This window comes from Cucurbita pepo, chromosome LG01 (genome assembly GCF_002806865.2).
Source record: "Cucurbita pepo subsp. pepo cultivar mu-cu-16 chromosome LG01, ASM280686v2, whole genome shotgun sequence".
NCBI lineage: Eukaryota > Viridiplantae > Streptophyta > Magnoliopsida > Cucurbitales > Cucurbitaceae > Cucurbita > Cucurbita pepo.
The window spans coordinates 17,986,454-18,012,342 of NC_036638.1; the positions used below are offsets into that span (position 1 = coordinate 17,986,454).

The 25,889-nt window shown below is 32.0% G+C and overlaps 3 protein-coding genes across 7 annotated transcripts; 1 reads left to right on the forward strand and 2 right to left on the reverse strand.

The window, feature by feature from the left end:
* Window positions 1–522: 522 nt before the first annotated feature.
* Window positions 523–9,135, reverse strand: LOC111796924 (carboxypeptidase SOL1). Of its 2 annotated transcripts, none has more exons than XM_023679740.1 (15): window positions 8,936–9,135; window positions 8,334–8,400; window positions 8,141–8,236; window positions 8,007–8,037; window positions 7,831–7,887; window positions 7,231–7,326; window positions 6,535–6,657; window positions 5,003–5,107; window positions 4,601–4,647; window positions 3,837–3,962; window positions 3,615–3,717; window positions 2,840–2,902; window positions 2,657–2,740; window positions 2,060–2,123; window positions 523–1,000 (listed from the first exon to the last, which is right to left on the reverse strand). In XM_023679740.1, exons 1-15 carry the CDS (start codon window positions 9,033–9,035, stop codon window positions 702–704), a joined length of 1,461 nt encoding a protein of 486 aa, XP_023535508.1. In that variant the 5' UTR covers window positions 9,036–9,135; the 3' UTR covers window positions 523–701. The 2 variants fall into 2 exon arrangements, with proteins under 2 accessions (XP_023535508.1, XP_023535515.1); XM_023679747.1 differs by having other exon boundaries at window positions 8,334–8,495; window positions 8,917–8,977.
* Window positions 9,136–10,486: 1,351 nt separating this feature from the next.
* Window positions 10,487–18,890, reverse strand: LOC111799194 (type IV inositol polyphosphate 5-phosphatase 3). 2 transcript variants are annotated; one of them, XM_023682639.1, is made up of 11 exons: window positions 18,790–18,890; window positions 16,656–16,709; window positions 16,426–16,543; window positions 16,127–16,198; window positions 15,554–15,626; window positions 15,355–15,459; window positions 14,403–15,243; window positions 13,903–14,087; window positions 12,682–12,790; window positions 12,060–12,202; window positions 10,487–11,182 (listed from the first exon to the last, which is right to left on the reverse strand). In XM_023682639.1, the coding sequence occupies exons 2-11, from the start codon at window positions 16,683–16,685 to the stop codon at window positions 10,972–10,974; spliced, it is 1,887 nt and encodes a 628-aa protein (XP_023538407.1). In that variant the 5' UTR covers window positions 16,686–16,709; window positions 18,790–18,890; the 3' UTR covers window positions 10,487–10,971. The 2 variants fall into 2 exon arrangements, with proteins under 2 accessions (XP_023538407.1, XP_023538415.1); XM_023682647.1 differs by lacking the exon at window positions 18,790–18,890 and having other exon boundaries at window positions 16,127–16,195; window positions 16,656–16,950.
* Window positions 18,891–22,473: 3,583 nt separating this feature from the next.
* On the forward strand, window positions 22,474–25,432 carry LOC111788550 (30S ribosomal protein S1). Of its 3 annotated transcripts, none has more exons than XM_023668928.1 (10): window positions 22,474–22,564; window positions 22,810–23,430; window positions 23,529–23,603; window positions 23,703–23,774; window positions 24,148–24,228; window positions 24,318–24,415; window positions 24,575–24,700; window positions 24,789–24,837; window positions 24,920–25,101; window positions 25,258–25,432. In XM_023668928.1, exons 2-10 carry the CDS (start codon window positions 22,942–22,944, stop codon window positions 25,262–25,264), a joined length of 1,179 nt encoding a protein of 392 aa, XP_023524696.1. In that variant the 5' UTR covers window positions 22,474–22,564; window positions 22,810–22,941; the 3' UTR covers window positions 25,265–25,432. The 3 variants fall into 3 exon arrangements, with proteins under 3 accessions (XP_023524696.1, XP_023524687.1, XP_023524678.1); XM_023668919.1 differs by having other exon boundaries at window positions 22,480–22,564; window positions 22,964–23,430; XM_023668910.1 differs by having other exon boundaries at window positions 22,480–23,430.
* Window positions 25,433–25,889: the final 457 nt, after the last annotated feature.

The following is a 25,889-nucleotide window of genomic DNA, read 5'->3' on the forward strand; positions in this document are numbered from 1 at the left end:
AAAGGTACTAAGCACTTCGCTTTCTAACGGCCCCCGGCAAACTTTTAAAAATCTACTTTTTTTTTTTTTTCCTCCAAACTTTAAAATATTTTTGTTTGCATTTGAGATGTCTGAGTTTTTTTAAATTATTCATTCTTAAAATTTTTATATCTAATTACTCTGAACATGCTTTAACGCCAAGTAAATTTTGAATGATTAAAGACCACGCTTTTGAGTAATATAACACTAATGATTCAAAATTTCCAAACATATCCTTACATAGATTAGTAGATTGGCTAAGATAGTGGCTAATATTAGATTACAGAATAATAGTGAAAATATAAATGATTGTTTTTTCTAAAGTTCATAAATTAAATAGATTAATTACAAATTTGGTTCTGAAAAAAATTAGAATTTAGTCCATAGTTTTAAAAGTTATTTAACTTTGGATGTTTGTAGAAAACTTGAAGCATGTAACAGATTCCATTACCCAAAATTTAGACACCCTCAAAAAGGCAAAGGAGATTAGAATGAATATGGATATAAACTCATAAGTTATTCGGATTGAGCATTGACGATGAAGTACTCTTTTCTTCCTTTGTTAGGAAAAACCCTTGAAAACTGTTACTCTACAATCACACAATCATTTCTCTAGTAATGAAAAGTCTCATAAAATAAAATAAAATAAAATAAAAAACTGAACTAAACCAAACCAAACAATATCAGACCACAATCCTCTTTGGCAATGCAACTAATCTTTGCTTGGGAAGTCTAGATTTCATCTTCTGAAATAAAAAGCAAATAAATACCAAAACAACCGCCAAGAAAATATACGCCTCATAGTAGTGTCCCCAAATATAGCCCACAAAGTCCACCCCATGGCCACCGTAGCAATCACAGTTTTGCATTACTTTTCCTTTGGTTGTGGTGTCCGGATCCAGAATAAAGTCCACAGACATAGCTCCCTCCTCCAACCAGATGCTCGTGTTCTTCGACTTGTACCCGGGCATCGACGCACTTACTGCAGAAACATATAATCATTCTGCCATCTATCCCCAAAACTTTAGGACAAAAAACTCACAAAATCATCCTACTTAACCAACAATGTTATGAGTTGACGCAACAACTTTAAGAATGATAGCTAGTCGTGACATCAAACTTTTTTAGCATTGAAAGATGATGTTCGAACTCAAGTAGTTTTTAAAAATTAAACTTATAAATATTATTTTTAGGTATATTTTAAAAAACCAACTCATGTTTTGAAAATTAAGAAAAATAGTCTTCAAAAATTGTTTTTGTTTGTAAAATTGTTAAGAATTCAAAATGTTTTATTAGGAAAGATGAAAATCATGGTAGAGAAATAATGAGAAAACCAGCACAATTTTTAAATTTAATTAATTGTTTGAAGTGTGTTAGGATAATATTTTATAAATCATAAAACTAATTGTAGTTATCAACTAAATATTAGGTTAAAAATATCAATTATTATTAAATAATTTATGAACATGTTTAATGTTATAAATTATGTATAATTATTATGTTAACATATCATATAATTTATAATATAAATATTATGTTTTTTTAATTTAACAAAAATTGGTTTATAATTTCGAAATACTATATTTATTAGCATTTGTATCTTTTCACCATTTAAAAATTTTAAATTCAAAATCTAGATACCCTCGACACTTGAAACTAATTTTCAAAGTTTTTAATATTTGATCACAAAATTTGAAAACAATTTCAAATGTATATTTATTGAACTCAAAATATAAAATAAAATAAAACAAAACTTTTCCTAATACCTCCAACGAGAAGTTTAGTTTACTTTTCTTCTAAAAAAGGAAAAAAAGAAAAAAAAAAGTTACTTTTAAGTATTAAAAAAAAAGTGTTCATTAAGTTCTTATGTTATGCCTAGGTGCTATGACATGTTTCAAGTAACTGCTTATAAAATTCATCTTAACCTAAAGTCTTGTATTAAAAAAATTCCATGCATAGCGAATTTTAACACGATTGAATGAAGAAGATCATGGCTACAGTTGAGGGAAAGAGGATTGAGCGGTAGGTTAGAAGAACTTACCTTCATATTTCTGTTTTGGTGCAGCTAAACGATGGTAGACCCCAAGCGTTGCACTAGCCTTAACCTGTCGATTAAATTTAAGAAAATTCGTTACCGTGAGGCACACAGTTTTGACCAGGGCATGAGAATTCTCTCCGTAACCCCTCTGGTTTTCTTCTATGATTATAATTTTAAAAAGATATGAGATTCACAACAATCATCACAAGATGGATTGGGTTCTCCCTCACAGTTTCACTATGTTAATAATAATCTATATTTTTACCATATGCCAACCAAACGAGCAGCAGAAGGAATAAAAAATTACACACAAGATATTTGCAACTTAACCTTTCTAGTTCTTAATATCATCTAAACTCAATCCAACCATCCTTCACCTCTATATACTTTTTTTTTTTTTTTTTTTTTTTTTTTTTTTTTTTTTTTTTTTTTTTTNTGGTCAAAGTCTAATTTTTTAGTAACGATAGATTTCACGACCTGAATTATCTGATGTGAAATTCAAAGGAATCAAGTTTTTTTTGTCATTTGTAATGCATGCTTCAATGCAATATAGACGTGCCGGATAAGGCAAACGGAGAAAATTTGAAGATTTGAAAGTACCGAGTAATCTATTCCCATGAGTGTAATGGTTCCAGGTAATGGCCTTCCACTCTCTGATGAAAAAATCCTTCCATGAATTCCTGTCTGAATATAATATATTAATATATTAAACAATTCAAGGCGAGAGAAGTCTATACTGTATTCTTAGACACAAATGCAACTGAAAGACGAACAAAGTTGTACCTGAGCAAGGCTCGCAACGAGATTCAGCATGCTCAACTTGTTATACTCAAAAATGGTAGCAAGCTGCACATATGTCAGAGGAAAATCTTTCATGAATGGTAATAAGATGAAATAGCAGTTATGTGAAAGGCAAAGGTCACTAAAATTGTGTGATCCCACGTTGGTCGGAGAGGAGAACAAAACATTCATTATAAGGGTATGGAAACCTCTCCCTAGCAGACGCGTTTTAAAAACCTTGAAGGGAAGCCTGAAAGGGAAAGCCCAAAGACAACAATATCTACTAATAGTGGGCTTGGGCCATTACAAATGGTATCAGAGCTAAACATCGGACAATGTGCCAGCGAGGAGGTTGAGCTCCGAATGGGGGTGGACACGAGACGGTGTGCCATCAAGGACGCTAGGCTCCAAAGGGGGTGGATTGGGGGTCCCATATCGATTGAAGAATGGAACAAGTGCCAGCGAGGACGCTGGGCCCCGAAGGGGGGTGAATTGTGAGATCTCACATCGGTTGGAGAGGAGATACGAAACATCCTTTATAAGGGTATGGAAACCTCTCCCTAATGAACGCGTTTTAAAAACTTTAAGGGGAAGCCCGAAAGGGAAAACTCAAAGAGGACAATATCTGCTAGCGGTGGTCTTAGGCTGTTACAAAAATCTACACAAGAAAAAATGACTACCGATACTTTCTAACCCTCTACGCTTCAATGAAAGTAACTGGTAACAAGTCTTTTGTTCGTTTCTATTGAAGCAAGGATGGATTGAACTCAGTTCAAACCTCATTAGCAGGAGGCCATTTGTTGTCTGTAATCTCTAAAGTCAACTCAAAACAGCCACCGTGTATATAGTTCCAGTCTTGCATGCCACCATATATAGGGTACCTGCACAAATGTTGCATAAATTCCGAAAAGTATTTTAAAAGAGAAATTCATTAATTTCAGAACCGTGACGCATGGATACCATTTTAAAAAATAATTTTTCCAAGCATTCATTGCCATACCACGAAGCTCCATTTGTAATTCCTCCTTCAAATTCTTGGCTTAAAGACATGTTATGATGTGAGCGACTATAGACACTAGCCATGAACCGGAATGTTTGATCATCAGGACATGCATAGTAATCTTTCCTGAAAAATCAATTTTAGAATGTGTAAAGAGAGCAAGTAACTGAAATATTAACCAACACTAAGTAATGCATGTTGAAAAGCATAATTGAATGGGCAATAAATAATTTTTACAATATTATTTTAATTTAGCCAACAACTTTTGTCGCCACCATACTGATTGGCCTGAATTTTTTTAACCTCATTAGCCTTTTTGGAGGTCAAACAAAAAGAGTTCCGTTTATTCTCATCTATACTTTGAGTCTTAAAGAAGAAATTAAAGCAAACCAATTCATCAGGAGCCAAAGACAAAAGACGGTCATAATTCCTCGAGGAAAAAAAAAAGTCCTCAACTGACATTCAGCACAGATAATGAATGAGAAAAGGTGATATGATAGAATAAAAAAAACACACACACAAACATTTTGACAAAATAAGCACCGCATAGAGAAGAATAATTGAGGAAAAATGATCAAGAAATGAGATCTGAGTCCAGGTTCAATTAGTAGTCCGTAGTCACTGAAGCAAATATATATATATATATATTATATACGGACACAAAAATAAAGCATAAAAGATGTGGCGATACTGGGAAAAAAACCAAAGTGAAAAAGAAAATCTTTCTAGCAATGAAGGAAAAATTTTAATAATAAAATTATCACCTTTTATCTGCAGTGCCATCCCATGGGTAATTTGCAACAAGTGCACCCTGTAAAGGGTAAAGACATCATGAAAACTTCTTTTATATGTTTCTTAACACTGCATTCATTAGTCAAACTTAGAATATAATACCAATACATCAATGTCTAGGAGACGCGAACAGTATTTAAAATAATGAACAAGATATCTTTTAGGTTCTTCTTAATTTACTTTAGTTTTGGGGATAAATATTAATTTAACAACGGATGGTTCTAAATTGATTGTTTCTAATGAGGGAGAGACTTCTCATGGTAAGGAATATGCATAAATAATGTCCAAATGATACTATTCCAGAGTTTATAAGAACGACTAGTCAGAAAGATAAGGCGGTAAAAGAAGACAAAATTGGGTCTTATGACTCTTACCCCATGCAAAGTGGCAGAGGCAGTGAAATGTATGTCTCTCATCCACTTCATAATTGCCTTCGTTTCAGGTTGCCGTGCATATTCATCATCATTGATGAAAAAGAACTGACATTAAATGTACAGTTAATCCCTGCTTAAAATGTATAACATCATAGAATTGGTTTTGGCCATTTAATGCAGAAAAGCAATTGATCCCAGGAGAAAAGAAAAAAAAAAAGAGTGAATCAAAGTAAACTGAACAAGGTGCAACGACAGAAAAAGAATTATAGAATAGTTGACGAGATTAAGACACATATTCATTTCTTTTTTTTTTTTTTTTTTTTTTTTTTTTTTTTTTTTTTTTTTTTTTTTTTTTTTTTTTTTTTTTTTTTTTTTTTTTTTTTTCNCACATATTCATTTTTTTTTTTTTTTTTTTTCTTTTTTTTTTAATATGAGAAGTTAAACAATTTCATTGGTAAATGAAATAAAATGGAGTGTAACCTCCAGGACCTAAAGGTGAATTACGAAAAGAATGTGACTATCATCCAAAATCATAGATTTGGAAAAACAAATAGAGATTATTATCAGAATTAGTCAAATAAGGAAACAGATATGGCATCGGAAAAGAATGATCATTGAATCTTATGGACAAACAAAGAAAACAACTGAATCAAATTCACATGTCGCCCAATGAGACACTAATGTGAGGAAGAGAAAAATCACTCTAAAGTACATTTTGGGCAACAACCTTCTAAGACTATGCAACAAAAAGACTGGGAAATAACAAATGATGAAATTATTCATATACTGATGCCCATTTCCAACTTTTCAAGCAAATGCAAAGCGGTGCAGTGATAGGAAAAACATTCTCTTGGAGGATTGATGAACTTATAGAAAGCATGCCAAGGTTAACAGATAGCTTAATCACTTAACACCCTTTTTGTTTCAGTAAGAGCCTAATCATTTGATATCTTCAGAGTAGATGAACAAAAACAATAATCACGATAGGCAAATATATATACTAAAATGAAAATGCCTTTTCATATCCAAGTGAGCAAATATGGAACTTGAGATCAATAAGCTGTGCAAATAACACAGCTGGACCAGGCTATTACTACCAATTATTTATTACTATTTTTTCAATGACAAACCAACGGGAAACAACTATAGAGAAAGGCTCATCAAAAGAAGACCTCTACCAAAACAGGAAAGAAATCAAAACATTTGCAACAAAGAACTTACTATGACCTACTAATTTTTGCATCGCATCTACTATATGAATGTGAATTTGAAACATATTAAACACCTAATTCTTCCGTAGATCTTTCCTATTAATTAGGTTTCTTATTTTTCACATATGATATGCTTTACGACCATTGAATATCCCATAACTTTCCACTTCAAATTACTCATCCAATCTTGTATCAAAATGACATGGACTTGCAAAATAAAACCTATTCTTCAGTAGTATCAGAATTCAATCAAAAGTAGGGAAAGCCTGCTAAGACTTCAATTTACTCGCACATAATAAATTAGGATGCCAACAAATGTACCTGGTCAGGGAAATCTCTGTTTAGATCCACATTGTTTGCATTATTACGTGTCCGAAGAGAAAATCCATCCGGATTCATAGATGGAAGTATATGAAGATGAACATTCTCCACAATCAGTGTAGCCTTCAATAATAAATTAGAACTTTGGAGTGAGACAAAGTTGCAATAGCACAAACTACACAGCAAGGGAAATTAAATATTGCATCTCATAAACAATCAGAAAAGCATAACACAGGTCTTTTGAATAGACAGCATTGCCTTTTAGATAAATAAAAGGATTATTTCTTCGAATTTGGCCTTCTGTATTATACCAAACCATCTGAGCTAAGATCCCAAATAAAAACCAAGTGCAACAATTAACTAGCACTATGATAAGGGATTCATCCAAAAATTGAGTCACTGAAACATGTCATATTGAAACCTTCATTCCATTAAGCTCACATTGTTCCGCTGTTGCATAAAAATATACAGTTTTTTTTAAGATAAAAATATAACATGCAAAAATAAATTAACAACTAGGTTATAGACATGGCACAAATAAGGCAAGAATAAAACAAGAATGACTTAAGGAACCACGATGGATGATATATGTATGGCATAAACGCATGTCAACTGGTGCATATGACTGATGGTGGATATGAAAGCATGAAAACTTAAAAGATGCATGTAAATGAAAAAGAAAATTATATAAGTTACCAATGGATCCTTCAGGTAATTATCACATATCCAGTTTGCAAATTGCAAGAGAAGCTCCCTGCCAACAGGTTCATCTCCATGTACATTTCCTATGTACTGCAATATGAAATAAAATCATTTACAACCTCCTCGAGTAAGTCTACAGGTGCTCCAATAATTATACAAGATTCAATTCTACACTAAATACATACAGATAAACAGATACTAACGAAATGCACAGGGTAAAAAGCAAGAAAGTATGGTTTTCTTTTTAAATGGTACTTGCAGTCAAAGAACAACTATTATATCAACAGTAGACCAGGAAAGAGTCGAATGACTAATAAACAGGAAATTTAGCATGGACGCATGCTTTACCAAATGATCATGGCATATTGTTATAGCCACATAGAACAGGCAAATAGAGACAATACCGTTAGTGTACTCGGACCTTAAACAACATACAATGCTTTTATTTCATTTTATACTACAATTGCATATTTAAAATTATCTATCACTCATACAGAAGGGAGAAAGAAAGAGAAATCACAAATTAAAAAAAGTGTCAGGTGTGTGGATTGGCGGTCAGATGTGACTATTATACGCAAGTAGTAGATCAGTCACCTTAAATGCAGGTTCCGCTTCTTCCTGGCCAGGCTTGTCAGAAATTTCGATTACCCACTATTACCAATCAGATGACAGCACTTCATCAGATATTGTATATTTCGACTTAGCGTTGATATTAGGGAGAGAAGAATTAGAAGAAAAAAACAAAAGAACTAACATTTTGGAATGATTACCAGTGGAAACCCTTGCACGCTGTCTCCAATACTGATCAAGCAACCAAGAGAGAGGAAAGGAAAGCGAGAGAAATCAGCACATTAATTAGGCCTTCTTTTCAAGATAGTAAGGAAATCACAACTCTTGGAATTACCTGTATATCTTAGAAATTTTACTACATTTTTTACCAAACGCTTTAACGGCCCGTTCAAGCTCTTTATTGGTCATATAACCTTGCATGATCTTGTCACTGAACAAATTTTGAAATGTTTCCGAACTCAAAATAACATACAGAAAACAAAATTAAAATAACCACAAGATACTGGAAATCTCCATGGACTAGCTACCTTCGTTTAGAATTATTGTCCTCGAGTAAAAATCTAGCAGAACCTCCATATGCAAGACTAACGAAATCTACAGCATAACATCGATTAAAAACTACAATCAAATTCTATTCAAATCATCATAGACAATAATCGAACATCCGAGCCGTTCAAAACCTAAAGTACCTGCATGACAAAGGAAGACGGAACGAAAATCTAGAATAAGAAAACGTCAACTAATGAAAGGTACCGCATAAAAGAATTCAACACCGATTTAAAGACATTCAAACTCAAATTAAACGATCAAACACAATAATCCAAAGACCGAGACGCGCAAGTTAAGATACATAGCAAAGAAAGGACAAAAGAAACTTGAGAACGATAAAGAATACTTGCTCTTTCCTCGTCTCAATTCTCAAAGAAAACAAATCAAAATGTCATGTATGAACATGAAGAAAAAAAACAGATTCCAGTCTGGAACTAAACAAACTCGCAGAGAATTTTCCTCATTTCAAAATCATCAACTACGCAATCACACCAATCTATCAGCTGCCAAACGGAAAGCATCGATTTCGAATATGCACAAACAAAGAAAACTAAACATTACGTCGAAAACAAAGCAGAACCTGGCGAAATGGAGCGATTGAGGCCGCCTCGAGCGAGTGCAGAGTGAAACAAAGCTGGAGAAACAACAGAGAGAAGTAAGAACGAAAAGAGAAACTTCATTATTCTTCTCCTTTCAAGCAATCGGAAATTTGGAGCGTATTGGTTCTTCCGATTTTTTGTGGTCGGTGATCTGAAGACGGAAACACTGAAATCTGAATTTTATTCTATTTTTATCATCGCCGGGCCGAAGAGGAGAGTCGATCACGACTCACGAGTGATAAGCACGTGACAATGACTCGCGCCATGTTTTGGACATTTTTTCGATTATTGTATCGTATTTTGACTTTTCCCATTTATTTTAATTTTAAATTCTAAATTTAAAAAATTATAAAATTAAAAATTTATTAGGTATAAATTAATTTTTTTAAACCTAATAAATCAGCAGATATCAATTAAATATAAAATTGAAAGCTTACCCGCCATTAAAATACAAAATTAAAAAATTAAAATTCTATTTGAGGATTCATAAAATAAAATAAATACATCATGATAATTTGAACAAAAATCTATTTATACTTAGTTTTTCTCTAAAATAGTAATTATATAAATTAAAATCTTGAATTTATACCCATTTAGATTATATTTTAAAAAAAGTTAATATATATTTTAAACTTACCATTGTATCCATTAAATTTTCCATATTTTAAAGCGATTTTTAGGCATGTTCTTTAAAGATGCTTTAAAACAAATTATAACTAAACTTTAGAGATTGAAAAAAAAAAGTGTATTAATTAACTAGTAATTATATAAATTTAAATCTTGAATTTATACCCATTTAGATTATATTTTTAAAAAAGTTAATATATATTTTAAACTATCAATTAAATTTACGATATTTTTAAGCAATTTCTAGGCATGTTCTTTAAAAATGCTTTAAAACAAATTATAACTAAACTAGAAATTGAAAAAAAGTGTATTAATTATCCACATTAAAAAAAAATGGTATTTAAATTAATTTGTTTTTTTTTTTTTTAATGATGAAAAATAGGAGCCGTGACGAACTTGAATGGTGAAGACAAAGTTAGGGTAGGATACCACTTCATCCAGTAACCCTTCCTTTTTCAACAAGGAACCTAATTCCCTCTAAATGTGGAGGCCTACAGTTCTAGTGCTTATTCTAACATATAATCCTAACTATATATATATATATATATATATATATATATAACTTTATTAAAACTTTATTGTATGTAAAAATGTGTGTGCATATACATAACAAAAACTATACAAATATTTCTTATTGTTCACTTTTAAAATCTAGATTGATTTTTTATATAAAAAAAATTAAATATTTATATAAAGCAAAACATACCATATGGATATATATACTTTTTAACTGATAGATACTGCCATTTATCACATTCAGTCTCACACTCCAAGCCAACATTCTTGCACCTGTATTATTGAGATGCTACAAAAGAGCGTCTCGACACTACAAATACAAAGTTCACATTTCGTTTGATACTCAAATAGTGTCAAGACACCTAGTTCAATTATGGGAATCACGCACACACAGAAATCATTTGATTCATTGTAATTAGAAATCTCGAGCATTCCTCTGATCCAGCTGCTTGGAAACACAATACATGCCACAAATCCCAATCTCCAAACATTCGTACTTTATTTCTATACAATGCTAAGCTCTCATAATGTAGACAAACTCTTAGGAAGTAGAAAGAAACTAAGAGAAGTACATTTCTATATAACTGTAAATGAAACCCTACAACAGCTAACTCATGTACACAACCACTACAATACACATCTCTAGCTACATGGAAGAATGTGATCCAAAGAATGGAATTAAATACAAGATATCAACAAAGCACACGAGCCACATGATCTCAAAACATAACCTTAACTGTTAGCCAAATCTTGGTTTGGTGAAAGATTAAGCTCATTGGAATTATTACCTTACAAAGCTTGTTGCTTATCTTTGTTGATTGGTACAAGAATCCTCCATGCACGTATTGAAGCTCGTTACGATGCATACGAAAGATCAGATAAAATTTTCGGCATCCATTGCTGCTTCCCCATTTTCGATCTCTGCGTCTGTGAATGTTAGAGCTCGTTGTAGCTTACGGGGACAGAAGACCTCGACCTCGGCCACGTAGGTGGCTGTCACTGGTCTATGATCAGAAAATTTAATTTCAGTCCTCCTATAACTGCACAGTTTCAATCCCTTTCCATATGAAAGTATGCGGTCACACCTGAAAATGCAGAAAATAAACATTAAATGTGATGCATGAGATTTGTTATCATAAACATTCCAAAAGAGTATTCTAAGAACTGAGGGTAAGCAGAGATCTCTCTTCCTAGTTTGTGAAAATTCAATGGTTAAATTTTATATTTTAAAGAAGCACAATAAATTTCAACAAATATGAATATTTTAAGAGAATATCTTAAAACTATTTGTGAGATCCCACATCGGTTAGAGAAGGAAACGAAACATTTCTTATAAGGGTGTAGAATCTTCTCCCTAATAGACACGTTTTAAAACCGTGAGGCCAACAACGATATATAACGAGCCAAAACGGATAATATCTACTAGCAGTAGGCTCGGGCTGTTGCAAATGGTGTCAGAGCCAAACACCGAGAGGTGTGCTAGCGAGGACACTGAGTCCCAGAGGGAAAGTGGATTGTGAGATTCCATATTGGTTGGAGAAAGGAACAAAATATTCCTTGTAAGGGTGTAAAAATCTCTCCCTAACCGACGCGTTTTAAAACTGTGAGACTGACGGCAGCCAAAGGAGGATAATATCTGCTAGCGGTGGGCTTGGGATGTTGCACTGTCGTCCTTTAAACAAAACCATATTGCCAATGAACTCATAACCGTTTCCTATGTAAATTTTCCTATGTTCAGACAGAGTCTTCCGACATTGTTGTCACTCCTGTATCCTCATTTTACTGTTCCCTTCTCTATTTAGGAATCAAACACAGGCGAGCGAAAATAAATTACAGCATAAGACATCATTTACACACAAAAACATGACATCAATGCATTGGTAGATTGAATATGGAATATCCTCTACAACTAAACAAAATAAGATGCTGAAATCAACATGGACCATGATAATAAAATCTTACCATGCTGGAGTCCGCAGCCCAACTTTTGGATCCTCACCGTAATACTTTTCTGAATTGATCTCGTATTTATAGGTTGGTGGGAAATTAAGGTTTCCCTCAGTCCATCCATCAAATGCACGACCCTTCCTAATTTCCCTCAATAACTGAAAAAATATAGGCAAAAGACTCGATTAACAAGTAGACATTTTGTCACTTCATACACAGCTCAACACAATTACTTGCTTAAATCATTTCTCATCTCCAATAACAACATAAAAAGCAATTGTTTTTTCCAGCTTAGACCTGTCTGCAGAATCCCGGCTTTTGACCACAAACTTCAGTTTCCAAAGAATGGATCAAAATGTCGATTGAAGTGCCTTGAACATGGCTTTCAATCAAGTTACATAATACATTTTCAGTCGAAAATGGTCATTTTTTTCTAGTTCATTAATGAAACTTTATGTTGTCTGATTCTAGAAAGAGGGAGGAAAGAATAAAGGCATGTTTGAGAGTGATTTGAGAATGACCAAAATCATTCCAAATAAGCCCTAATAAAATATAGGAATGCGTGTAGTTCAGGATTAGTCTATTTTGAAGTTAGTTGCTACATATGCACTCCAAGACATTTACATTACGAAAGTACCTGATCACTCTCGGCTAATTTGGACCACTCTTTTCTCGAGATAAGATCTCTCGTCTTCTCATAAGGCAAGTTTATACGATAATTTAAGTCACCCAACCAGATTATCCGCCTGCAAAGAATAGAGAATGAATTGTCAAAGTGTTGAGTACAATTTGTAGTTCCTAGTACTACAACGATTTTGAGTTGAATATAAATAGAAGTTTTTATTCATCAACCTAAAGCATTATCAAGGACAACCCATGAGACCAGCTAAACATACAAGGACTGATCAATAATCTCCAGAAAAAACTCAAAGATGATAGAACATGTACAGCATCAAAGCCTAGCAAACACGGTATAGTGGATGTGCTGTAATACCGTAACTTTGGAAAATAGGGAAAGAATATCTGGTACTTTATTACATTGTTTGTTTTAACTTGAGATGTTGTGGTACTTTACATTCTAACTAAGACTATTCTGAGAAATCTTATAACTGTTGGAATAAGCATGTAGTGAACTTTTATTCTACATTTTTGGACAAGAAACAATTATTTTCCAAAACAGAAATATGTACTTGGGAGGGACTGGAAGTCCAAATTCAATATAAACAAGAAATTTCAAAAAGCTGTCTAATTAGTGCATAACAAAAGAAGAAAAGTACATAACTCTTCAAGTAACACTCTTGCAAACTACGCACAGGTTACCTTCACGAAAATAAATCTATCAATAGGAATATAGAAAACGAAAGGAACGTCTTCAATGACCTATTATAGGATCCAAAGGAAGAGAATACACAGTATGAAACAAATTAGAAAGCTGGGGCAGGGGGCTCTATCTCAAATAAATACTAGGAGATCAAGAAAATAACAGAGAGAAATAAATTGCGTAGGCCCTAAACAGTAGCTTGACTTATGTAAATTGAAGCCCCTCCCCCACGTAATCCTTAAAATGTGCTTAAGACCCTAAGAATATGAGCCAGAAAATTAAGAACATCTACCATGTACAATCCCTTCTCTGAAAAATTATAAAAACTAGAGCTGGAAAATAATACACCAATGGCCATGTCAGTCTTACAGGGAAAATGGATTGTTCACTGGCAGTATATTTAAGCAGGAAAATAATACTTCAATGGCCATGTCATGTTTACAGGAAATATGGGTAGTGAACGTGCAGGATAGACGAAGCAGCTAAAAAAACCCAATTAGATATGAAGATATTGATAGGCATTTTGTATGTACTTACTCGTGATCGTGGATAACTTTAGTTAACCCAATACCATTAAGTGGATGGAATTGAGTTCTTCGGTGTATTTCGCTCACGTCAGCATTTCTTTTAAGTTCATCTCCATCCTTCTCACCTGATGTAAGGTGAGTGCATATAAAGCAAAATAGGGTCTGGTATATGGACATGCTGACAGATATGGATCCCTGAACAAGTAGATGCTTTGATAAAGAGATTACTAGAACTATAAATACATGACGCATTATGAATATGAGCAGCAAAGATGGTTAAGACCAGAAAATTGTTTTTGGCTTGATGTAAAAAGAAACAAGCCATGGCAAGCAGAAGAAACTTCAAACCTATCTATTCATTTAAAATTGCATTGCACAAGAACTCTAGTGGAAAGCCAAAACAACATGAAATCTTTAGAGTAGAGAGACTCACAAGATTGCTTAACAAGCTAACTACAACATGATCCATAGATTAACCAAAATTGAAGGACAATGAAAAATGGAGCAAACCTTGTTACCGATGTAGCCCATTACACCAACACCAACAGTAGAAACATTTACATTCTGAATGTGCCTTCGCAAACTCCTACGAACCCATACTGTGAGGAAAACACCAACCATTTGTTTACTTACTATTCTAATATATGACGATCTTCTCTTCTGTTTTAGGAGAGACTCAAGATCAATTTCTCCAAGCAAAGCAAGCCCTGACGGCATTTCATTCATGGTTGACTTGAAAGAACTATATGTCCTAAAGGACTTGGTTTTTTTAAATGAATTCATTGATTTAAAAGAGTTGGGTCTCTCAGAAACATGATGGGGTAGTAAATGTAGTGGAGGTTCAGGCCAACTCAAACCGATCCTTTCTGTCCCACTAAGCATTTTAGTTAATCTTCTGTTCTGTTGAAAGACAGCCTCCTCATTCTCTGTGAAGCAATTTAACCGATCCAATCTCTTTGGAGAAGAATATTGCCTCACTAAATCCTGTTCTACAGGTATCTCTGGTATGGTATTTGCAGAAAGATCCGAAATTGGGAACTTCCAGCTTAGATTTTTATCAGCTACCAGTCCATCGCCATTTTCCTTCCCATAGAATTCTTCATCACATGGATGCACTTCCACACCAACATCACTATCACTTTCCTGCAGAATCTCCTCCTCTAAATCTGGGATGTCATCAGATGGCTTAAACTTTGATGGGGACGGTGGATCACTAAAGCATTTAATCTTGGTTGTAGCAGGTCTAACTCTATTCAATGTTTCACGGATAATATCTTCCCACCTAGCAACTGGGCGACTATCTTCAGCACCAAATATATTTCCAGCATTCAATGGTACAATCTCCTGGAGACTGCAAAGATAAAACAACACTAACTATTAGTAACAAAAGATGAGAAAAACGTTACAAAATATATAAGATAGCGTCAATTAAATGAAGAAAATAATAATAAAAAGTACTCACCCAAGGACATAGATATCAGCTGGCTCACTGGTATCTATCCAGCCATCAATATCCAGATCTTCAGGAGGTAGTTTTCCTCCAACATTCCAAGTCGCAACACATATTCTGACACAAGATAAAGTAGATAGCTCAACTCAACAGAAAGAAATACTAATCAGATATTTCCAGATTACTACAATATCCAAATGGTCGATCATACCTGAGATCTTTCGCGTTTATATATTGCATCCTAAATGTTTCTGAATTTCTTCTTCTCAACCTCGGCAACCCATCTAAAGTTTCCAGCAATTTAATGAGTAAATTAATTGAAAAAAAGAAAACGAAGAGTTTCTTTACCTAAGGAGCTAAAAATAGTCACCTACACACACACACACACACACACACAAACACACACAATTTTGTCTGCAATTTATACAGATGAGAAAAGCATAACATATGATGAGAAGTTGAAGTCAAATTAGTCAAAAAGAAAGGTACGCATCTGCTGAAATCTGACAGTAATTGGATAGAAGGAACGGGGTGTCCAAACACACGAACACCCAGAAAAGGTCAATTTTAAATTTCAGTATATAGAGAGAATATGTTGCATTAAATTTTCTTTGCACACTCCATCTGATCCATTTCTATCTCAATCACCTCAAGTAAGTTAAACTACATATTCCCATCAGATTCTTCTAATTTCAATCTTTTGGCACGTACTTCAAGTAAAGGTTGCATTGGTTATAATTTGTAAAGAGAAATAATTGGCAAACTAATGTGCTTCAAAATTTACCATTAGCATCAACCAGTGGTTCATCTCTGTTGTCTACCTTAAAGCGTGATTCTCTTCCCCTATTGCATTCTGCTACAAGCAACCAAATAATCAAATCAGAACACGCTGCATTCCTAAAATAGCTCATTGTATTGCAATAAACTCGCGAAGATTCGATAAAATTCAGATTCCAAACACGGAAACCACCAAACCAAGAATACATTGCATTTTCACTACCTAAACATCCACGCCAAACGTGGATTTCAAGCATCCGATAACTTTAAAATCTCTAACAAATTTCAAGAGATTAGAAGCGTCACCTTCAGTCTCAGAATCGGACGAATTAGCATCCTCATCGTCTTCGGTATCGGCACTGTAATCCGACTCTTTAGCACTGATATTCAGCCATTTCCGCAGGACCACTCTTGGCCAGAAAAGCTGTAGGAACGAGCAACCAAACAACATAATTCAGCACATTTTCTCTGCAAATTCCCTCATCTTTTCGAATCAACAAAAAAATCAAACAAACGACAAGAAAAGAGTTGAGTACCTGAGGTTGATTCTTGGAATTATGCTTCATCTGATGAGCTAGCTAGCTACAAAACTAAGAACAGAGAAATAGAGAGAATCACGAAGCAAGAGCTTCAGTAGTTGACGAATGAAGAAGAAGAAGAAGAAGAAGAAGAAGAAGAAGAATGTGCAGCCAATGTTAACTCGGTTGTTGTGCGTTGAGAGAGTGGATGTATGGCTCCCTCGTTTTCTGGCGCTTTTTTTTATTAATTATACACAAATATTGTGAAAGAACTGTAATTTACTATTAATTTTTCAGATACTTTTTATTAATTATACACAAATATTGTGCAATAACTGTAATTTACTATTAATTATTACAATTATTTTCTTCATTATATAATGGAAATAAAATATAAAAAAAAATCTTAAATCTGTATTTTTTTTAAGTATCAAAAAATAAATTAAAAATAATTAATTAAACTTTTTAAAATAAAAAAATAGTCTTAATTTCATTAATTATCTCGGTGCATAATGCCAACTATATTTAATAAATAAAATTATAATATATCAGCTACATTTAATTTTTCATTAATGTTCATGGTGGGGCCCACACATGGACGGCAGATGGCGGGTAAAAATCCGGTCACCCCTCGGCCTCCGCGTTATTTGATTATTTTTTTACTATTAATTTTGTTTTCACATTTTTTATATTTAAATAATATATATATATTTGTATTAAAAGAGATTTATACATTTTCAACCGGATATATTTTATATAAGTTTTAATAATACTTTTAAATTTTAAAATATCTAAAAAAAATATATTCTTAGTTAATTTCAGATAAAATTATATATATTTTTTTGTTTCAAAAATATTTTTTTAATAAAAGGTTTTAATATTATTTGAATATATTTTTTTTAAACCGTACATATATTTTTTATAAATATTATTAAAATTTTAAGAGTAATTTTTTTTAGATAGTGAATAAAATTTTTAAAAATAATTTTTTTTTAATTTAACCTTTTATTTACTTGAAAGTTAAATAAAATTTATATTTTTGAACAACAAAACAAGCTTTAAATTTCCGTAGACTCAATAATTACGTTGGATTTTTGTAACACACAATATTTGTACTTTCTGTCACGCCACCTTTTCCCATCCTTCCATTTGAGAAGCAAAGTCTGGGCCAGGCACATGATCTGCTTTGTTCCACGATATTTTTTTTATTATTTATAATTTTAATGTATAATTCGATGAGCTAAAATATTACGAATAAAACATTTAAAATTTGTTTTAAAAAAATTATAATATATATATATATATATAAAAGGTAAGTGGAGGATGTGGCAGACAACTGTTGTGAACTTGTCACCATATAGAGTGGCTGATATTGTTATTAGGATGGCCCTCATGTTAGAAAAAATGGACCATTTTATTTTTAAACTTTTAAAAGTTATATTTTTGAAATAAAGTATTAATACTTACCTCCAAAATTAATCATAAAATATGTTTTAATATTTCTAAAAATTATTATGGAAAGTTTTTTCACACAAAATAAAACGTTTAAATCTATTTTTATTAATGTTTATTATTATTATTATTATTATTATTATTATTAAAATAATAATATTCTTTGATTTTTAGTAAAATTGTATTGTGAATTTTAATCTTAATTCTTTGAATGAAAGGTTGTTTGTTTCTTTTTCCTTTCTCCATTGGTGTCTAGAACTTTCCGAAAGTGGTAGGCCTAAAAATTACTAATGGAAACTTTAATTAGTGAGTCTTTATTTCTTTTTCTTTTACGAGAAAATTTACTCTTTTTAGACCAATTTTATAAATATTAAAATTACCATTGTAACTTTTTGGATTATTTAATTTGAAGTAAAAATAATTATAAACATTAAAATTATTCTTAATAAAAATGTAACATAAAACAAATTAAAAAAAAAAAAAAAAAAAAAAAAAAAAAAAACAACTTAGGAATTTAGAAACAAACAAGAGGAGCAGAAAATCGAGAGAAGACAAGTGGGAATTAATCGATTATTTTATTTTTTATATTTTGTTAAAAAAAAAAAGAAAAAAAAAAGAAAACAATAAACAGGTTCGGATGTGATCTAAAGAGAAATCAAAATGTAATTTATAAAGAGAAAAGAAAAAATTGGAGAAGAACCTGTAAGATGGTGTATGAGCAGAGGCCTTGATTTCGTCGCTAGCTCCGTGGCTTTCTTCAAGAAATCTGATGTATTTGGAGAGAGGTTTTTGGGTTGGTTGGTTGTTATTTATAATATTGAAGGGTCGCATCAGGATTGGTGATAGTGACCAATTTTTTTATTCCGTTAATTATGTTGAAACTTTAAATATTTATAAGATTTTTAAATATTAGAGTTAGATTTTTTTTTTTTTTCGACTAATATCTTTTGAATCAATATGAAATTTCGTATAGGTTGGATTGGTTGGTGATTCGAGTCACCGGAATTGAGTTTCCATTCAAACTCAACCTTTTATTTTCGAGTTGGATTTAGTTGGTTTGATTGTCAAGTTGTTTTCTTTTTTATTTATAATTATTTAAAAAAAATCATATTTATATACGTTAAACCAATAACTAAAATTTCATAAAACTCAAATATCAAATATTTACATGTTATTACTGACCTTGATTACAATTGTTACATATTCTTAATTTTTTTTTTTTAAATATAGTTGGGTTATATTGTAACTGTGTTTTTGAGTTGGTCAGGTTGACCTGACAAAAAATGTCAAATCGCAAACTGAGTTAAATATTCAGTCCAAACAGAAAAAAATTAATCAAACCCCATTTTTTATTGTTTGGGTTAGGTAGTTCAGATTGATCAAGTCATCGAGTCATATGAATACAGTTGTTTTTTTTTTTTTTTTAAATAAATATTGTAATTTTTTAAATAATTAAATATTACAAAATTCTAACAGTATTTGTCATAGTTTTTTTTTTTCTTTTCTTTTTTTTACATTCAGGGGTATATATCAATTATTATATATATTTTTTAAATTATATTTTGTTGGGTTTTTATTTTCCATTTTAATAATTTGGTTTTGTAACCTTTAATTTTTTTTTTAATTTCTTAAATTATAAATGGATTGCAAAATATTTTAATATCATGATTTTTTCTTAAATATTTAATGTATATTCTGGAATCATTTAAAAGATTCAAAATTATTTATATAGTGTCTGTTTTTTACACCATAAAAATAATTTTAGCAACTTGAAAATCATTTTTAAATATGCAATATATAATCACTAAATCATAAATTTACACATTTTCGAGCACTCTAAATTAAAAAAAAAAAAAGATTATAATGTATTAATTCAAAATTAATTAAATATATTATGAATTAATTATTTTATCTTGTTTGATTGGAGGTGTTAGATATTTTAAGTTGTGGGTTGCTTCAACACATATTTTTTTGTATTAATGAAATTGCAAGTTGACATTAGGCAGCAATCCACCGAAGACCTAGTCCTCACAAAATATCCACCAAGATAACGTCCGATACGACGTCGTCCTACCGCAATCACTTCATTTTCACTTTTATTTATTTATTTTTGTTAAAATTCGTTAATTAACGAATTTCGAAGGGGGCTGCCGCTATTTTATGTCGATTTAATTAGATTATTTTTTATTTTAATTTCCTCTTCTCCTAAATATATAGTTTTACAAATTTACCAAATAAAAAATGAGTTTTTTTTTAAATAATAATAATTTAATAATCCAGCTATTAAATTATAATTTTAATTCTTAGATGATCAGATACTCCGTTGTCTTAACGATATACATGTAAAATATTAAAAAAATATCGATCGTCGATTGTTAAATTTTATTAAAGTTGCAGATCATGTTTTTATTCAATTTATATTAATAATATAATGAAAATATACGTGTAATATACATATTAATTAAATAAAATTTAATTGAGTTGGTATGACCATATAATTATACAGCTAAACCAACGTTTCATGATAACATTACAAATTTATAGACGTAAATAATATAAAATTAATGTATCGAAATTTATAAATATAACTATTTTAGTTTCATAGTGGGTAGAGAATTAAGGGACTACGAAAACTATGGGTTCAAAATTTTGTTTAACCATACTAATAAGTATATTTAATGAAATATTTGTATAATATACGGTTAAAATATTGTCTAGATTAATTTTGTTAAAAAAAGCTTAATTTAATTATAATTATCGTACATTATTTTAGTTCTAGATCTACCTCTAAATATTATGAACATGAATCTAAAAATATAGGACGAGCCACATCATTTAATAATAATTTTCGTTTGTCAAAACACATATAAATCCAAAAATAATTATACGTATAATTGAAATAATAATTCAAAGATATAAGGCCAAAAAAATACATATATATATTTTTTGTATTCCAATACTTTTCTATTTTATTTTCAATAATTTCGAACCGTTTAGGTTTTTAATTTTATTTTTTTAAAATACACTAGATGACAAATTTCCATATAAATCTAAAAGCTCGATTAAATATTTATTAGTTGATAAATATAATATTAATAGCTATTTTTCTGTTAAAAATTTAAGACAATGTGATGGGACATTAGATACCCGTGACATTCTTCTATGAAAAAACAAGATTTTTTTATTTATTTATATTTTAATCAAATCAAGACAAAATAAAAATAAAATATTAAAAGTACAATATATAGAAGAAAAAATGATTTAATATAATAATTATTGAATGAACCAGATAATGCCAACGTCATATTTTAGAGATTTTAGCTATTTATTAACAAGACAACGAATATTCGATAAATTATTTTCCCCAACAAAAATAACATAATTAAGTTCCAGGCAGCCTTTTATTGGTCGTATTTATAATTGAAATGAAAGGAATCTGGTGCGTTTGACTTAGGATGGCTACGATGTACGTCACATGGTGATAGGATTATTGTACGATTGACACGTGGTAACATCAGGAGACATCCATCGTTCTTGTCTGCCGTTCCATGTGATCTAAGTCAACGGCTCTGATTATTATATTAGTTTTAGTGAAGTCATCGAGCTTCCTCATCCTTTTATTTTTTTTATTTATATTTAAAATATTGTGCTTGTCTGACACCTGGCTATTGTGATAAGAACATTATTTTTTTTAATATTTTATTTATTCAAATATTACAATAAAGATATAAATTCAAGTTTGAATTTACGACTTATGAAAGTGCATGAATTACTTAATTATGGTTTGATGATAATATTCCTTTAATTAATGACATTTTAATTTAATATTGTTTGCTGTTGCTATATATATATATATATATAAACTAATTTGTAATATTGAATTTTTTAATTTTTAAAAATTACACTAATTAATATATTTGAAATAATTTTTTAAATACTTAAAATGAATTTTATAACATAAAAAAAAAAATATTTTTGATACGGTCATTTTTTGACTAGGTCTTTTGAGTTTTATCTTAAAATTTTTAAAACGCGTATGCTATGGAGAGATTTTTACACTTTATAAGCTTATAAAAGATGTATTATTCTCATTTTCAACGAATGTGGGATCTCACAATGCACTCCCCTCTGAAATCCAATGTCATTGCTGACACTAGTTATTTTCTCCAATCGATGTGGGACCCCCCAAATTCACCCATTCGAGCGTCGCTGCAGACACATCGCCTCGTATCCACCCGAGGGCTCAGCCTCCAAGCCCAATATGAGGCCCATTTGAAGCCCCAGCCCAGGGCCCATCTCTCCTACTTCACTCCCCAGGCCCAGAGCACTCGCGCCGAAGAATATTAACAGAGGACGGATATTGCACTCGAAAATGCACTTTGAAGTTTCATACAAGGCCGAATGCGACGGCGCCGAGCTCAGCTCATGAGGTGGACAGCCAAAAGAGATGCTAACCGTTGCGGGACTTCGATCCTGTAAGTATCTTTCCGTTCCTAATTCGTCATTCGAGCCTCAAAATTTCTTAGTTTCATCCAATTCCTTAAGAACGTTTTGCACCTTTCCCGGATTTCTAACGCCGCTAATCTCAAATTTAAAGTTCTGTTCCACTTCTAATTTGTCCGATAACTGCAATAAATCTAAGAAGTTCACATTTCGGGAAAGAAATAGCGTAATATTTTGCTCTAGGAATGATGTTCTTCGTAATTTATCGGGCAACCAGGATGGAACTGAAGAGATTTATGAACTTAGTTTGTTAAAAAAGCCCTCTCGTGCTTCTATAAGCAACGGGAGTTCATCAGAAGTTCATAAAGAGGTTGTAAATCCCGATGAGAATGAGAGCTTGACGCTATTTATGAAGTTCTTTAAGATTATAGATTCTGTAGAAGATGAAGAAGAGGAAAAAGCATTACAAGCATTTGAAGAGAAAATTAATGGAGAGGATGAATCTGATAAAGCCAATAAATTAAATGTTGAGTACTATGAGCCCAAACCTGGAGATGTCGTGGTCGGTGTAGTTGTCTCAGGTGACGAAAACAAGCTTGATATCGATATGGGGGCGGATTTATTAGGGACAATGTTGACAAAAGAAATGCTTCGTTTGTATGACAAAGAGATGGAATTCTTGGATCTCGACAAGGATGCCGAGTCTTTTATGGTGAATGGGAAGATGGGGTTGGTGAAATATGATAATGCTGTTAGCGATGGACCGGGGCCAGGGCAACCTATCGTAGAGACTGGCACGGTTTTGTTTGCAGAGGTTTTGGGAAGGACACTCGGTGGTCGACCATTGCTAACGACTAGAAGATTGTTTCGGTGGTTAGCTTGGCATCGAGTGAGGCAGGTTCTTTTCTTGACAAGCTTCTCTGCTTACTGAAGTTTCCGTCTTAGGGGGCACAAAGAAGAAATGTATGTATTTGTTGTGGTTTCCTTGTTCGACAGATAAAACGACTCAACGAGCCAATTGAAGTTAGAATATCAGAGTGGAATACGGGAGGCCTTCTTACAAGAATTGAGGTTGGTTATGTGATAGTAATTCATTTGGTCTTGGACTTCTGTTTCGTTTGTCTATGCTTATGTTTTGTTTCGGTTCGGTTCTGAACTTTGGTTATGCAGGGTTTGCGAGCATTTCTTCCGAAGGGCGAGTTATTGAATAGAGCAAATAACTTCACGGAGTGGAAAGAATATGTGAGTAGGCTTCGGTTTCTTTGATTTTTCAGCTGCTATATGCGTTATCTTAGAAAAGCGTTCGGTTCACCTGTCATGTAAATGGCCTTTCCCGATTCCATTGAAAATCATTGTTGCCCCGTGACTACGAAGTTACCATGTCCTATAAACATTGATTTGTTTCTTTCTTTCATGAAAATGTTGTTGTATCATGTTCTTATTCATGATTACTCAAATCCCTTCGAACTGGTGTGCCTTTCGCATCAGAGACCTCTATGTCCTGAACCGAGCTCTTTGCAATAGCGATTTTACTAAACACTCTTTACTTGACATAATTGGACAAAAGGACGGTATGGATGACCTTAGCTCACTGTACTTGTCTCCTATCGTGTAGGTGGGACGTCGGATCTTTGTGCAAATCACCCGAATAGTTGAAGCTAAGAACGATGTGATACTAAGTGAGAGACAAGCTTGGGTCAGTTTCACCACTACATTTTTCAAATTTCTCCTCAAGGTATTAATGAGTACACCAATAAATAGGCGATTTTGTGTCTCTTATCTCAGGAAACGTTGTACCTACGTGAGGGAATGCTTCTAGATGGGACTGTGACGAAAATATTTCCTTTTGGAGCTCAAATTAGAATTGGCGATACGAACAGATGGTGCGTTTCAATTTACTTAGCCTGCAACTTTCTCCCGAGTTCAGTTTGATGAAATTAAAAATTTAGCGTTATGTTTTGACCGGGCATACCATATTCTGTTGTTCTTATCGATCTTTAGTTTTTGAGAATTATTGATACATCCATTTGAATGTTCCTCAGCGGGTTACTCCATGTTTCAAACATCACCCGTGCCCGAATTACCTCGGTGAGTGACTTACTTGTAGTGGGCGAAAAGGTCAAAGTTCTAGTCGTGAAGTCAAATTTTCCTAACAAGATATCTTTAAGGTAATTCAGAAACATATTATTATTCAATCTAACATTCTTATGATTGGTGCATCTTATAACTTAAAATTTTGCCTTTATGGTTTTACAGTATAGCTGAACTCGAAAGCGAGCCCGGACTCTTTATATCGAACAAAGAGGTAGCACACATCGATCCTCCTCACCGATGAACTTCATTTTCTTCAAAAATTGACCGAGTCGTTTTTTCTTTTTCTTTATCAGCAAGTATTTTCAGAGGCCAAGATCATGGCAAAGAAGTATAGACAAAAGCTACCCGTGATCAAAGGCGTATCCAGGCCGTTACCTGCTCCCGTTCCAAGGTCCGAACCTGCTCCAACTACAGATCTTCCATTCGAAAAAGAATCGAGCATGTATGCAAACTGGAAGTGGTTCAAATTCGAAAGGTAGTTGTTTATATGATCTCTCTTTCATGCTTCCCAACCAACCAACCCTTCATGGATAAGAATTTGCAATATATTCCCTTAGTTCGACGAATGAGTTTTTCATTATCATTTGTCGTTGACCGTTCCTGTTCGATTTTGTGGAACGATATAATCCAGGGAATGAGAAACGACGTTACTTGAACAGGATCGGGATCGGTGTTCTTGAGTTTTAAGGAGATAAAATCCAGGGAAAGGGAGGTTTTAAAGATCAAATTTTGAACATCAAGTCTTGTTCAGCTGTTCTTTATTGAGGTTTCTACATAGTGGATTTTTCTCTGTTTTTTTTTTTTTTTTTTTTTTNTTTTACTTTTGAAATTATTTAATTTGTCTTCCAATTTTTTCTCTTAATTTTTTAATTTTGTATATTCGACATAAATTGAAGTTTGTGTCTAATATTGTATTAAACTTCTAATTTTTTAATTTTTTTTTAAATATCAAATAAAAATTTATGATTTTTTTTTTGGAATTTTTTAAGTTAAAAAATTTATTAGATACAAAATAAAAAATTAATAAAACGTTTAAAATACAAAATTTGTATGATACTGTTTATAAAATACACCACAAAGTTTAATAACAAATGAAATTTTTTACTTTATACAGTTCAAGTACCAAATTAAATTATTTAAAATCCAACATAAATCAATATTTAGTCATTTTTAATCCAATATGTATACGTGAGGTCAACCATTTTTTTATTATTTAATATTAAGTTATAAAATTACTTATATTTTTAAAAATAATTTTATTAT

Excerpts from the sequence above, each read along its gene's own strand:
- LOC111796924 (XM_023679740.1), bottom strand. The coding sequence starts at position 9,035 with ATGAAGTTTCTCTTTTCGTTCTTACTTCTCTCTGTTGTTTCTCCAGCT. Across the intron at positions 8,401-8,935 it reads CAATCGCTCCATTTCGCCAG|ATTTCGTTAGTCTTGCATAT; the intron begins GTTCTGCTTTGT and ends GTTATGCTGTAG. Across the intron at positions 2,903-3,614 it reads AATGGCCTCCTGCTAATGAG|CTTGCTACCATTTTTGAGTA; the intron begins GTTTGAACTGAG and ends ACATATGTGCAG.
- LOC111799194 (XM_023682639.1), bottom strand. The coding sequence starts at position 16,685 with ATGAAGCATAATTCCAAGAATCAACCTCAG. Across the intron at positions 15,627-16,126 it reads ACCACTGGTTGATGCTAATG|ATGGGTTGCCGAGGTTGAGA; the intron begins GTAAATTTTGAA and ends TGGAAACTTTAG. Across the intron at positions 14,088-14,402 it reads TGGGCTACATCGGTAACAAG|GGATCCATATCTGTCAGCAT; the intron begins GTTTGCTCCATT and ends CTACTTGTTCAG.
- LOC111788550 (XM_023668910.1), top strand. The coding sequence starts at position 22,537 with ATGCTAACCGTTGCGGGACTTCGATCCTGTAAGTATCTTTCCGTTCCT. Across the intron at positions 23,431-23,528 it reads CTTGGCATCGAGTGAGGCAG|ATAAAACGACTCAACGAGCC; the intron begins GTTCTTTTCTTG and ends CTTGTTCGACAG. Across the intron at positions 24,838-24,919 it reads TCTTTATATCGAACAAAGAG|CAAGTATTTTCAGAGGCCAA; the intron begins GTAGCACACATC and ends TTTCTTTATCAG.